This window comes from Anguilla rostrata, chromosome 17 (genome assembly GCF_018555375.3).
Source record: "Anguilla rostrata isolate EN2019 chromosome 17, ASM1855537v3, whole genome shotgun sequence".
In the NCBI taxonomy this organism is placed as follows: domain Eukaryota; kingdom Metazoa; phylum Chordata; class Actinopteri; order Anguilliformes; family Anguillidae; genus Anguilla; species Anguilla rostrata.
This window is the reverse complement of record NC_057949.1, coordinates 21,471,525-21,486,026: the sequence shown is the minus strand read 5'-3', so window position 1 is coordinate 21,486,026 and position 14,502 is coordinate 21,471,525. Positions and strand designations below refer to the sequence as shown.

At 54.9% G+C, this 14,502-nt stretch overlaps 2 protein-coding genes across 3 annotated transcripts in view; one reads left to right on the top strand and one right to left on the bottom strand.

The window, feature by feature from the left end:
- Positions 1–14,502, top strand: part of LOC135242961 (mitochondrial import inner membrane translocase subunit tim16-B-like) — a 137,207-nt gene that overhangs the window by 57,042 nt on the left and 65,663 nt on the right. The window lies entirely within an intron of this gene.
- vasnb (vasorin b) overlaps positions 8,893–14,502 on the bottom strand; it is a 31,005-nt gene continuing 25,395 nt past the window's right edge. The window contains exon 2 of the mRNA XM_064315346.1: positions 8,893–13,307. Within this exon, the coding sequence (XP_064171416.1) occupies positions 11,175–13,274 (2,100 nt within the window). The 5' untranslated portion in view covers positions 13,275–13,307 and the 3' untranslated portion in view covers positions 8,893–11,174. The remainder of the gene's footprint in view (positions 13,308–14,502) is intronic.

Below are 14,502 nucleotides of genomic sequence, written 5' to 3'. Positions count from 1 at the left end.
TGATGACCCTTCACCTTCAACCCCCATACCCCCCCCCCCCACACTTCCCTCTCGCTTCCCCCCCTTCCTCATTGAACTATTTTGTTACTTGAGGCAGTCAGTGTGGTGTTTTGGTGAGAGGATGCGACTGTGGGTCTGAGAGTGTAAGAGAGGAATGCTGGGTACTGTAGTTCACGCTGCTGCAAAAGACTCTTGATTAACCCGCAATCACTTGTCACAGCCTTCTTTTTTTGTGCATAAGCCAAGATTCTCTCATCACTGCATTGAGTTGAGTGAGTTAAAGACAGACAGACAGACAGACAGACAGACGGACACAGTGTGTTACAGGCCCACGCCCAACAGTCGGGTCCAAGACGGGTGAATTTTTCGGCAAACGCGCGGCACCCTCGCGGGTCACTTGAGGTAAGCCGAGGTGCCGCAGGCTAGGCTAATGCAGCTAATGCAGCGTTAGCGTACCGCCGTTTACCGCCAGGCCTCCTCGCCGCCTCCCTCAGTTGCCCCCGAAAACAGGAAGTAAAAAATAGCAGATGAAGCTGCGCAGGCCGTCCTCCGCAGCAGCGCCGTCTGGATGCGTTAATGCGCATTGACGCATGTGGAGCGGCCGCAGTCCTGGACCGCTTCGGGCAGACGCGCGTGCGAGCCAGCGCAGCGCGTCGCTCGTGTTTACGCGGCCGCGCGTGAGAGGGGTTTAGCGCTAACGGCTCCCGCTGGGTGGGGGGTGGGGGGTGGGGGCGGGGGGAGGGGGTGATTAAAGCAGAGGAAGCGGCTGCCTGCGACCTCGGCGCTGTCCGGCCGCGTCGTCTCCGTTGTGAAAACACGGGGGGGAGGGGCTGGGGGGCGGGCGGGAGGGCGGGGGGGGTCGCAGAGAGATGGCGTTAACGGAGCGCGGCGGTCGTCTTAAGCCAGAACAGCTGTGTCCCAAAGACCGGGCGGCAGACTTCTGTGCATAAATCTTCACGCCCTGCCTCCGGAGAGAGGGACTCCAGCCCCAGGCCGCGGCTCTGCACCCCAAAATCCGTCCCCAAGTCCCAGAGAGAGAGAGAGAGAGAGAGAGAGACAGAGAGAGAGAGAGAGAGAGAGAGAGAGAGAGAGGGAGAGAGAGAGAGAGAGAGAGAGAGAGAGAGAGAGAGAGAGAGAGAGAGAGAGAGAGAGAGAGGTGCCCTTTCCCCTCAGGCTCCGTCAATCCCAGTGGAGCCGATGCTGTTGAATAGCCACTCATGTCGTCATCATGTCATGTGCTCCTTGTGTGTCATAATGAGCACTCATGTCTCATCTCAGGTCTTTTGCTCAGTCCAATCAGCTGTGATGTTACTGCAGTGTTCCGTCCCCGGTGGCCGTCCTGGCTGTTTACACTTAGTGTTAGCCGTAGCGACCTTTACGTCACTCTGGACAGACGGATCAGTGCAGTGCACGGTAGCTGGTTCTGTGCATTGTGATCTGCTGACAGTCATGCAGAAGTGTGTTTCTTATATTTTTTGCATTGTAATAATTTTTTTTTTTGCGCATGTGGTCCCGGTCTTGTTTAATTGGTGTACGGAACACGCGCACGCGGTCCGGCTCGTTAACCTCCGCTGGCTGCTCGCGCCCCCCGCCCCCCGCCAGGGGGATGTGAGTCAGACTCTTGTTTTCACTCTGTTGCTCTGTAGCGAGGGCGTCTGCTCTCGCTCTGGAGTTTTTTATTACGTGCGTCAGCTGTGGAGCATTTCTTAGGACGTGCTGTTGCAATATTCTGCCCCCCTCCCCCCCCAACTCCTCCAACGTCCCGGACCCTGCTGTGCCACAACCACGGAGGCTGAGAAAGCCCACTTTCACTGTTGGGCCTGTCCACTGCATCTCTGCAGTGTGTGTGTGTGTGTATGTGTGCGTGCATGTGTGTGTGTGTGTGTGTGTGTGTGTGTAGATGTAGAGAATCAAGGTGAGAGATGGAGCGGTAGAGAGAAACGAGATGATAAAGACCGAGTGTGTGTGTGTGTGTGTGTGTCTGAGATAGAGAGAGAGAGAGAGAGAGAGAGAGGGAGAGGGAGATTTGAGTGTGACCCTTCGTCCTGAGGCCAGCAGCCACTCTGCAGTGGATGTTGTGTATAAACCTGGCTCTCTTCCCCCTCTCTGGCTCTCCTTGGCCAACTCTGCATTCCTCTCCTCCACCCTTCCCTTCTTCCCCCACTCTTCCAAACTGTTTCTGCCAGAGGCCTCATCCCTCTCTCTCTCCAGGAGAACAAGGCAGGGTCACAATGGGGTGAGCAGGGTGTGTGTGTGTGTGTGTGTGTGTGCGTGTGTGTGTGTGTATGTGTGTGTGTATGTGTGCGTGTGTGTGTGTGTGTGTGTGTTATCTCATACAAAGACCCTGTATTTTCATTTTTGTCATTGTGTTTTGCACATGCACAAAAGAAAGTGCTTATCCAGCTCCATGTATTTTCAATGCATCATAAATTCAGCAGCTCAGAGTTGGTTCAAAAACCCATTGATTAAATCATAATGTTTGTGTTGGTTAATTTGTTTTTCCTGGGACCCAGAGTACACTTGCATGTATATACAAATATTTATATACACAAATATGTCATGCCCCCCGCCCCCTGCCCCTGTTTCTGCAGGCCGGCTCACGCACATGTTTCTGTGAGTTTTCAGACTTGCTGTTCTGATCCCCATCTTAAGGATGTGGTATTATCTGGCCTGGAAATAATGAGAAAATTGAGGCCCGGTTGGTGAGGGTAATGGCGGGAAGGGGAGATTAGGCAGTTGGAAGTTGGCAAAGCAGGCCGAAGTGTCGTCCAGCCACAGACGAGGGAGGGTTTCCCTACCGGCGGTTCTTAGCGCTGGTGTAGCGGTGCTGGTGTCTGTGTCCTGGGGTCTGTGCTCCCTTTCAAAGTGCCTCATTCCTTCTCTGAAGTCAGGTGGCTTTTGGTTGTAATCCACTCTGGTCTTGGAAGAATGGTCACGCTGCAGAAATAAAAAAAAAATTGATAGTCCTGTTGCTTTAGCAGTGTTAAAAGATATGATTCAAAACGCCGTGCCTGAGCTATGTGTATTTTTAACAACCAGATGCTGAAGTCAGATATTTTGGTTTGTTTTATGAATGTGAATGTGAATGTGGACGATACAAAAAAAAACAGCATTGTTAAAGAATGCCATTTTAAGTAAAAACTGGCTGTGTATAAAAAAAAAAGGTTTTAAATAGATCATAACGTAGCTATGGCACGCTTGTTCCTCTCAAGTGCTTCCTGGTTACGGAGTGCTGGTTTGGCAGCAGGACAGGGGGTAAGAGGGGCTTGATGTCCGTGTGCTGCAGGTGTGTCCAGGTGTGCCTGGACGGGAGGCGGTTACCCACGGCAATTAGACAGGAGATTGACAGAAGGGTTTTTCGTCAGGTGTGATAGGTGAGAACTGGGTTTGACCCTTTAAGCTGTAAGATCATAAATTTGTGATTGGAATGTTCTCAACTGCACATTCTAATGCTGATGTAACAATCACAACTGGGAATTGAAAGCAATGGAGTTCTAGAACACTGAATTAGAAATTTGAACGAAATTTCGAAACACCTACTCTTGGAAGGGTTAAGAGTGCAGAACTGCATCAGTGTCAGGGGTGATTGACTGGTGCAGCACAGCTCATCATACCTGCAGGAGCGGCCTTGGTCCTGTCAGATGGGATTCTCTTCAAAACGCCTGTGCAGCCTCGACGGCCAGCCGAACACAGTCAGAGGGCTTTTTCCATTTACTGATCGTTTTTATTTTTATTTTTTTTCCTGCCTAAATGAAACACACGCGTATGCGCGGGGGTGCCAGGTTTGCGCAACCCTCCCCCCCTGGCCCCGCGCGAGGTGTGACCTCATAGCGAGCGGCTCTCTGTGTGTGTGTGAACTGGAATATTTAAGAGCTCCAGTGATTTGGAAAGCCGTGGAAACGGGCCAAAGCGAGAGGAGGGCTGAAACCCTTCCCAACTTGTGAGGCCGTCTGTACTCCCCCCACCCTCTCTGCTTGGCCTGGAGCAGGAGTTTTCTGCCCCCCCCCCCACTGGTAATTTGCCCCCCGCCCCCCCGGATACCCTGCCGTTATCAGGGAAGTACGGTAATGAAGGGAACTCGCAGCGCACGCCTTCTTGGCCAGAGTCCACGCGGCGGCGGCTAACGAACGAACGAACGAACGAACGACGAACGACGCAACGAGAGAACGACAGATACAGGAAACGCGCGTAGACGCACGCGACGCACGGCGGAAGCGGCAGGTACCATGGAAACGTTGGCGGTTAACGAGCGGCAGATTAACGAGGAACGGGCCCTATCTCCCGTCCACCAGTAAGGGTCCTGAATGAGCCCAGCTGTGCGGTCAGAGGTAAAGGCGGGCAGCTCCGACCACGACTGCTATCGCCCCACGCGATCTGCGTCCCGTTTGAAATTTCACCTCTCCTGCCCCCCCCCCCCGTTCTGGTCCTGTCCTTCACCCCCAACCCTCCATCATTAATGCCAGATTTTTTTTTTTTCCATAAATAAAATTCTTCTCTCCCTCCGAAATGACTGCCTGTGGGCCACGCCCTCCATTCCTCCCCAATGAGAGCCACATTTGGAGCGGTCTCCAGGGAGACGGGCGGCTCTGCTGAGACGCTCTGTAATTTTGGGCTCGTTTTTTCTGTCGCTTGCAAACCCAAACCCCCCCCCCCACTGGCCCCTCTGACCCTTTCTCCCCCTCTTTAAAACACTTTCTTTTTCCAATTTCTCCCCTATTTCCTCCATTCCTATGCCCTACCCCAACCAATACCACATACCCCAAACCCTCCCTCCAACCCCTGTACTCTTCTAAAAAGAGTAGATAGATCTCAGATAGACCTGGAACCCTCCTCTAGTTCAGGCCCACACCCCAACCTTGTTTCCTGTGAGCGCCGAGTCCAACAATTTGGGGGGGGTGGGGGTGGTGTGTGCTGTGTATGGGGGGGGGGTTATTCCTTCGTTCTTTGCTTTTATTTCATATTTCATTTACGTTTGACCTGCAGGGCTGTAGTTTATCGGGGAGGAAAAGCCATTAAAGATGTCCCAGCACCCACGCCCACACTGCCCCTCCCCCCTCCCCCCCATCACTTCCCTCCCTCCTGATGCCACAGCCCCCGTGCCCCTGTGCGCCCTGGCGGTGCCAACCACGGCTCTGAGAAGCTCCAGCCCTGCCGCCCCAAAAACCGTCGCGTATATTTTACTACCGACTCCTCACCCGTTCCTTTACACATACAGGCTCTTTCTCTGTTGTTTTTTCCCTCTCTCTCTCTCTCTCTCTCTCTCTCTCTCTCTCTCTCTCTCTCTCTCTCTCTCTTTCCCTCTCTCTCTCTCTCTCTCTCTCTCTCTCTTTCCCTCTCTCTCTCTCTCTCTCTCTCTCCCTTTCCCTCTCTCTCTCTCTCTCTCTCTCTCTCTCTCCTCTCTCTTCACCGCAAATAGTGCGGCGTAGCTTCCGGGACGCTGTTGGTGTGAGCCCAGCTTTCGGCCCAGCCAGGGGATCCAATAACGGGGTTCGCTCGTCAAAACGGGCTCTTCCAGCTCCGCTTCCAGAACAAACAAAGGGCAAAAAAGAAAGAGAGAGAAACCGCGCTAGCGTGCGTGTGTGCGATTTGCGTTCTCCTCGTTCCTCGCCCGGTCTACGGGTGTAATTTGAAAAGGAGCTGACGCGGCGTTCCCCTTTCGGGCCGTTCGAGTGGGACGGGGCGTGAGGCAGGCGCTGAATCTGAGGTTGTTTTTTTTTTGGGACTCTGGCGTTACTCTGGCCCAGCCTCTCCTCTCCAGTAAAAACTTTTGTGGAGCTGACGGCGGGCGGAGGCGCTTCGGAGGGCGGCGGGGCGAGCGCTCCGCGCCCTCGGGGTCCCGTGGCGGCCTGGGGTGCGCTGCGCTGCGTGTCGGGACGGAGCGGAGATATTTCGGTGGACGTGTGCCGGGGCCACTTTACGACATCATCGCCGGAACTGACTCTGTCAGCCTTCTGCTGCTTTAGTCTGTGCTTCTGTTTATCGGTCAGTAAGACCAAGACAGACTGAAGGCATAGAAATGTGATTAGTGCCATATGGCAGTCGTGGCTCACATTTGTGATCATTTGTGCAGAGAGGGGAGGACATTCTGTGGCAGGGTGATATTTTATATCATGCTGAGCTTGTGTGCTGAGTAGCCCATGTGAAGGCTGGGATTCCTGTTATTTTTATTATTTTGTATTTTTTTTTCCATTGGATTACACCCACTTTGATGTTACTCACTTGTATGGTACCAAGAGTGGAAAAATGTCATAAAACTAGCGATCAGAGAGAGAGATGGAGAGAGAGAGAGAGAGAGAGAGAGAGAGGTGGGTGGGGGGAAGAGAAAATTGAGGGGGTGGGGGCACGTTTTGAAAGTGCATTCTCAGTTTCACATCTTTTATAACACATTGTCCCGGGCAGATTTTCCAATCCCATCCCCCCACCCCCCCCCCAAAAAAAAAACAAAACTAATGCAACGAAAAAAGAGTAGCAAAAATATTTCCTCGCGGTCATTTTGAGGGGAATTTAGGATGTTCATTTGAGGGGACTCTGTGCGGAGCTACAATGAGGCCTTTGAGCTGCTCTCTGTTTGAGCGGCAGGTCTGGAGCAGAGCCAGTGGCCAGCTCTGTGAAATGCAGGGAGTAACACAGGGCTGTGTGTTACTGCGAGCGCAAGGGAGGAAACACACACACACACACTCACACCGTCTACACACACGCACTGCATGCATACACATAAACACACTCACGTGCGCGTGCGCACACCGTCTACCCGCACGCACTGCATGCATACACGCATGCATGTCCATGGGCTACATACACAGGCATGTACAAGCCTACACACCCACATGCACACACACACATACACACACACTCACTCTCACTCTCTAACACAGACACACACACATGCATGCACACTCTGTCTCTCATATACACATACACACACACATTCTCTCTCACACACACACAGACACACACACTCCCTCTTACACAGACACACACACACACACACACACACACACACAGATGGATGGCCCTATATCCTGATTACCCGTATGCAGTCAGGCTCTATGCTGTCTGCGCAGTTGCGTGTGTCTGCGCAGGCATCCTCAGCATCCAGAGGGCACAGGCAGGGCCTGAGTTTTATCTGCTCTGTCTCTGAGTGGGGCTGTCTCTGCACGCGCCTGAGATCGCCTGCATTCCTCTGTCCACACCAGCATCTCCCTCAGCTTCACTGCCAATAAAACTCATCCCCTGCCTTTAAAGAGCCTGTGGCCTTCAAACAGGTGGGCATCCACACACACACACACACACACAAACACACACACAAAAACACTGACACACACATACACACACTCCAAAAACTGGCACACACACTCAGACACACATACACATGCAAAAACACTCACACGCACGAAAACACACACACACACACACAGACACATACAAATGCACACACTCACTCGGGTTGGTTCTGGGTCGGAAAGCTAGTAAGCACTTTGAGATGAAAAAGAGAGGGAGGGAGATGGAGAGAGAGCGGGAGGGGAGAGAGGCTGAGAAAGCAGCTGCATTGGAGGAAGAGAGAGGAAAGACGAGAGCAGGAGCCTGCAGCTCCGCTCCACTCTGTGGAATGCGTATTGTGATTTTCAGCTCAAGCTGAAGCAGAGGCCCACACAGGCCCGCATGCGCACGGCTCGTGGCTGAGTTGTTTTGGGTCTGCGCTGTTGACTAGCACAAGCTGCTGCCACACTGCTCCAGGCCCAGCAGGAAGGACTCGTCCTCAGCCCGAGCAAGGCCGGGTAGCGTTTCCACGGAAACCTGGGCCGGGCCTTAGACGTGGGTGGTGCCGCATTATCGCCGTGCGCGTGCGGACAGCGACGTTCGCTCGTTGCCGTCGGGGTCGGAGACGGAAGCAACGGCGGTGTGGTTCGGTATTGTTGTGAGCTCCACGCTTTCCGCCTGGCCCCCAGCTGCTGCAATGAAGAGCGCAAGTGTAAAAAAGTCCACATTTTGGCGGTGTTGGCTACTGGGGGGGGGGGGGGTAGGGTTGTTTGAGGGGCTCGGAGGCTGCTTCTCCGAGACCGCGTGTAGGCCCGGTAGCGATGGGACACGCTACCACGCCTGACCCTACAAACACCACCGAACAGGCTGCACATCAAACGTCTCTTCTTACAATCACACCACACACAGCACAACAGACATTCATTACACGTCTCTCCTCTCCACACACACACGCACACTCACACCACACACACACACAACACACACACACTACACCACACCACACTCACACCACACTCACACACACACACACACACACACTCACACACACACACACACACTCACACCACACACACACACACACCCCACACACACACACACACCACACACACCACACACTCACACGCACACCACACCACACTCACACCACACACACACCACCACTCACACACACACACACACACACTCACACGCACACTCACACACACACACACACACACACACACACACAGTCCTGGCCTGGCTCTCGCTGGCTTCTGGAGTGATTTTGTGAAAGGGCGGATGGATCGCATTATACACGCCATGTTTCCTTTCACCTCTTGTTGCCAACAACAACATCTGTCAGGAAGGGGAAAGAAAGACTCACAACACCTCAGGTTTTTCTCTTATTTGTGTTTTTAATTTTCATATTGAATTTCTTTTTTTTTTAATGCTGTCATTTTTTTTGTTTTGTTTTTGTTTTGTTTTTTTAACAAACAAGTACGATTTCTTTAAAAAGACAAAATGAGAAAATAGACAAAGAAAAGTACTGTTTCCCAAAATAAACAGGGAAAAATGAACAACATTGAAAATATTCCAAATATTTTCAATCCCTCGTGCTGTAAGGCTCCGGTATTCCAGTTCAAGTGTCGGTTATTATTATTATTTTTTATTATTATTTCATTTCTCTTGTTTCTTTTCCTTTTTGCTCCTTTTTTAAATTTTGTTTTTGTTCGGTGTACTTCATCGACGGTCTGATTCTTCCCTTTACCTCGTCGCCAGTTTCCAAATTCGAACCTGAGGAATGGAGGAGGCGGGCTGGCCGAGAACGAGAGGAAGCGGTGTGGGGGGGAGAGGGGGTGCGGACGGAGAGACTGATCTCAGGAACTCAGGAGTGTGGGAAGAGTAACAGCGGTCCTCTCACAGGGGTCGTTAGCACCAGTTAGCTCCTCACCTCCCTCACCTCTCTCACCTCTCTCGCCCCCGTCTGCCCCGTTCTCTACAGGGGGTCGGCCATTTCCCCGGACCCCACTTCCTAATTTAACAGCCGTGCGTACCAGACTGCCGCTACGCTACGTTACGCCGCCGACAGAGCCCCCCCCCCCCCCATCCAGTCAGTCTCCCTCCCGCAGGCCCGAAACGGCCTCCACGCTCTGTGACCCCCTCTGCCCTCCGCCACCCCCGCCCCCCTCCCTTCAACGGGTTCCGTTTGTAGTTCTTGTTCAAAGGGTCGCCTGAGTGTGTGTAGAGTGCTGCTGTGGGGCCGGGGGTGGGGTGCAGGGTTGGGGGGGGGGGTGGAGGGGTCCTTTTGTGCGACCGTGTGCTTCTATGCAAGATCACAGTAGGCACAGGTACGCTGCATCTCTAAAGCTGTTTCATCGGAACATACCGGACAAGGTCTTTCAGTCCTTTGAACAATACATTTTAAAAAAAAAAAGATTTTATTCACCTTTTAGGACATTAGTTTTCTCTCCCTGCCAGAGCCTTTTAATACACATTCCCGCGAGTCTTAAATGTGTCGTATTTTTTACGCTATTTTCTTTTTCTTCAGACTGCAGAAAGTAGCACAAAGCCGTCCAGACTGTGTGCTGCGTCGGGACTTTTTTAAGGGCCCGTCTGGCTGCACCCCAGCAGTGCAGTTTCTCACTCTAGCAGTGAAGTTAAACACACACAGCGACACACATGGCAGAGTTCAGTTCTGCTGAGGGGACACCCTGCAGCCCTCTCTCTCTCTCTCTCTCTCGCTCGGCTGGGCCTACATCTCTCTTTCTCTTTGCCTGTAAATTGCTTTTTTTCAGGGGGGAAAATAGCTACGCTCCACTCAGTGGCAGAAATAATAAATAAAGTCTTTGAAGAGGCTCTCTCTCTCTCTCTCTCTCTCTCTCTCTTTCCCTTGTGCAGCCCGGCTGGTGTGTGCTGGGCTCAGGGTTTCAGTCACAGGCTTAAGGGAGGAGCTTAAGAAGGCGGGGGTTTAAGCTGGCCACCTCCTGTTGTAACTTTGGCGATCCGGGTTATCTGGCTTTTTTTAAGGAGGTGGGGGGATTTTTGAGAATGTGTGTGCATGTGACACACATGGGGGCGGGGTAGTCCTGCTGCTACTCAGACAGTCTGACACTCTGCACAAGTAAAGTCTTTGATTGACCCAGTGGCTCAATACAGTTTTTAATCTTCAAAGATTTAAATCTTTGTGTTTTGTCTGCAATTCGAAGAAGTCGTTCGGTGAAGGGGAGGGGGAGGGGGACTGAGAGTAACTGGTAATTGTCGTTTAAAAAAAAAAAATGCAGCAGAAAAAAGTATACATATATACATAGAGAATGTAGCCTTCACATAGCGCAAGAGTCAAACAAAGCCTTGCAGGACCGCTCCTTTCTTGGAGCCTGCAGCTTCTCTCAGTTACTGTACGGTGACGTTGTCCACAACAAACGATGCTCCTCTGGGGCAGCTAACATTTCAGCCATCAAGGGGGGGGGGTTCAATCCCCAGAGGCCCCCTGCCTTCAGTGCAAGTTTCCTCCCAAACGGGGTGTGTGCGGAGTGCTGTTTCGGTGCACCCTCACCTCGGAGAGGCCACGGGTGGGGGGACACGCCACAGACATGCCGCTACAGACATGTTAGTCCAGCAATACGATTACAGAAACAAACACAACACACATCATTGTCAGTCTAGCGCAACTTGTGCACGTGTGAACAAAGGCACTTTGGCTTTTGCCCTGAAGAAAAAGAACAAATCCTTTAGAACAAATCTCCCATCGGGCAATTTTGATTGCACATGAACGTTACGTATTTGTTCAGTTTTTTTTGTTTGTTTGTTTGTTGCTGTTAACTCAGCCAGCTGTTTTGCCTCTCTGAACTACCTGCAGGGTAGGAGGCTGCTACATGTTTTTTTTTTAAGAGCTCCACCTAGTGGCCGGAGGTCTGAATGACAAGGGGGAGGGGTCAGAAATAGGAGGGCTTCAGTGAGGCCATGTTGTTATTGGAGGTGCAGTGGGCCTGCATGAGCGGGACCTCGTACTCCACCCCGGCGTGGAGGGCTGTCGGGGGCGGTGGCTGCAGCTCGGCGGGCTGCTTCTGGGGCAGCGTCCCGTTGTCCAGGCAGGCCTTGACGCCCTCCAGCTCGAGCGTGGAGGGCTCGTCGCCGCCCGCGTCGTCCGAGTGTCCCTTGGCCCGCCGCCTGCGGAGGTAGCACACCACGCCCACCGCGGCCGCCACCAGCACCAGCAGGAGCAGCACGGCCAGCGCCGGCACCAGCTTGCTGGTGAGCTGGCCGTCCATCACGCGCGCCACGGGCAGCTGCTGGCCGGCCGTGCGCGCCTCCGTGCAGGACGCGTCCGCCTGGCCCAGCTCGCCCAGCGGGCCCGCGCAGATGGAGTAGGTGGAGTTGGGCCGCAGGCCCCGCAGGGTGTACTCCGGGTACGAGGCCGGCACGCTCAGCTGCATGGGCCGCCGGTCGGGCCCCGACAGGTTCCTGTAGGTCAGCCGGATGCCCCGCAGGTAGGGCCGCGTCCGGATGTAGCGGTGGAGGTCCAGGAGGATGGTGGTGCTGGTCACCTGGCCGGAGCTGATGTCGGGCGTCATGGCGACGGCGACCGTGTGGGTCTCCTGGGGCGGCGCCGGCGGCGGGGGCGGCGGCTCCTCCTCGTTCTCGCAGTAGGTGCCCCAGGCGCCGCGCGGGCAGATGCACTCCAGGTGCCCGTGCCGGTCCCGCAGGCAGGTCCCGCCGTTCAGGCAGATGTTGGGGGGGCACGGGGGCTCCTTCAAATGGGGCTCGGAGTCGCCGTCGCCGCCGGTGGGGACGGGAGGGGCCACGGGGGGCGGGTCGCTGTCTGTCTCTGCGGAGAAGGGGCTCTCGCTGGGAGGGGGCGGGGCCACGGCCGGCGTGAGGCGCCTGGGCGCCGTGGTGACCCGCGGGGCTTTCGTGCTGCTGGTGGTCACCGTGGTCGTGGTGACCGTGGTCGTGGTGGGACACCCGAAGTCCCTGTGCTCCAGCCTCTCCAGGACCTTGCCGGCGTTGAGGGGCGGGAAGTGGCAGCGGGTCTCCTCGGTCCGGCCCAGCCGGAGCCCGCCCTCCCGCAGCCAGCCGGGGAACCAGGCCAGCGGGCACAGGCAGTTGAAGGGGTTCTCGGCCGCCGTCAGCTGCTGCAGCCGGGGCAGGAGCCGGCCCAGGCCCGCGGGGAAGCCCTGCAGGTTCATGTTGCTGACGTCCAGCTCCTGCAGCTCCTCCAGGTTCTGGAAGTCCTCGGGCCTCAGCTGGCCCACGGGGTTCCCGGCCAGGCCCAGCCGGATCAGCCCCCGCACCTCCCCCAGCGCCGGCGGCACGGCCCGCAGCTGGTTCTGCGAGACGTCCAGGTCGTGGAGGTTACCCAGACCGGCCAGCAGTTCCGGGTCCAGCTCCCTCAGCCCCAGGCCGGCCATCTTGAGGGACTCCAGGTTGGGCGTCTGGAAGTCGTCGGGGCCCGGCGGCGGGACCTGGTTGTAGCTGAGGTCCAGCAGCAGCAGCTTGGGCATGCGGAGGGCGGGCAGCGAGGTCAGCCGGTTCCCCTGGAGCTTGAGCTCCAGCAGCTGGCCCAGCCCCTGGAAGGCGGCCGGGTGGATGCTCTGGATGCGGTTGTTGTAGAGGTAGAGCCTCTCCAGGAGGCCCAGCCCGGCGAAGCTGTCCTGGGACACGCGCTCCAGCTGGTTGTTGGACAGGTCCAGGTTGCGCAGGTCGGCGAGTGGCCGGAAGGCGCCGTCCGGCAGCTGGGACAGCTTGTTCTGGCTCAGGTCCAGCATCTGCAGGCCGCCCAGGCCGGCGAAGTCCTCCGGGCCCAGGACCTCGATGCCGTTCTGGAAGAGGTAGAGCTGCCTGGTGGAGGGGGGCACCCCGCGCGGGACGGACGCGTCGCGGCGCGTGAAGCAGAAGATGGACTCCGGGCTGGAGCAGCTGCAGTGCTTCGGGCAGTCGCCGCTCGCCGCCCGGGCGGGGGGGAGGAGGAAGAGGAGGACGAGGAGGAGGAAGGGGGGGTGAAAAGGCGGCAGCGGAGGGCGGTGGGGCTTCATGGCGCTGCCGTCGCCGTCATCGGCCAATGGAACCTGCGAACGACACACGGCGCACTGCGGTTAAAGACCAGATACACATTTCACACAGTGAACACCGGGCCCTTTGTGCCTGAGTCACTGTACAGCAGGGCAGCTTCTTCTGATGCCGGGGCACCCAGGGGTATTGGTATTGGAAAGTCATGATAAAACCTTTGGGTACAATCTCTCCACTATCATTTTATTTATTTATATTTTTAACATTTATAATTAATGTTTTATCAGGCAGGCAGGGCCACGGTTCATGCCACGGTAAAAATTTGCTCATTTAATGGAGTCCTATTATTTATCCCCACAAGGAAAACTTTTCTTTCAAGTTTAAAAAAAATATATATATCTTTCCCCCTCCCTCCTGTCCCCTCTGATGTGGTTTGAGCAGGACGGTGGTTTTTATTGTCGGCTGTTGTGAGCGCGCTCGACGGATAAAGGGTTTGCTCTCGCTCTCTCTCCCTGTAAGGAGGTCCTCGGGCGGCAGACCCAGAGCAGTCTGTCTCCAGGATACTTTGACGGTACTGCGCACACGCAGACAAAAACACAAACACACAGACAGGCACGTAAACAGAAAACACACACAAAGTGGCGTAAGCGTGCGGGCGGGCGTACACACACACACACACACACACACATGCGCGTGTGCCCGAGCGGTCGCGCGTGTCGGCGTGTAGACAGCCCCGTCCTCTCTGATCTTCAGGGCAGGAGAGCGCTAAATAAAGACACGATAAGAGGAAGAGGGCAGAACAACTGTCTCTCGCTTTTTTTGTTTGTTTGTCTTTCCCCTTTCCGCAGAAATGCACCCATAACCTGTTTCTGCAGAAACAGGTTTACAGTTTACAGTTCACCAGCATTCCTGAACGTCCTAAAGTTGCACTCCTGAAGTGTGCGTACGTAAATAAATAAAAAAAGGGCCTGTTTTTAATCTTTTTTTTTTTCAAGAGATGATTGAATCTGATTGGCCAGGTCGCCGTTAAGCTCTTAAGCGCTGCTGTCATCCTGACGGGCCTGAAGCGTCTCGTAACAAAAAGCCGCTCGGGATCGCGGGGCGTGGGGCTCGGGATCGCGGGGTGGCTTTAGCGGCTTAGCGGCCCTTCCTTTTTACGGAGCGCGATGACTCCGCGCCCCGCGCCCCACGCCCCACGCCCCGCGCCCCACGCCCACGCCCCACAGAACTGAAGGCAGGCTTTATCTCTCCCAG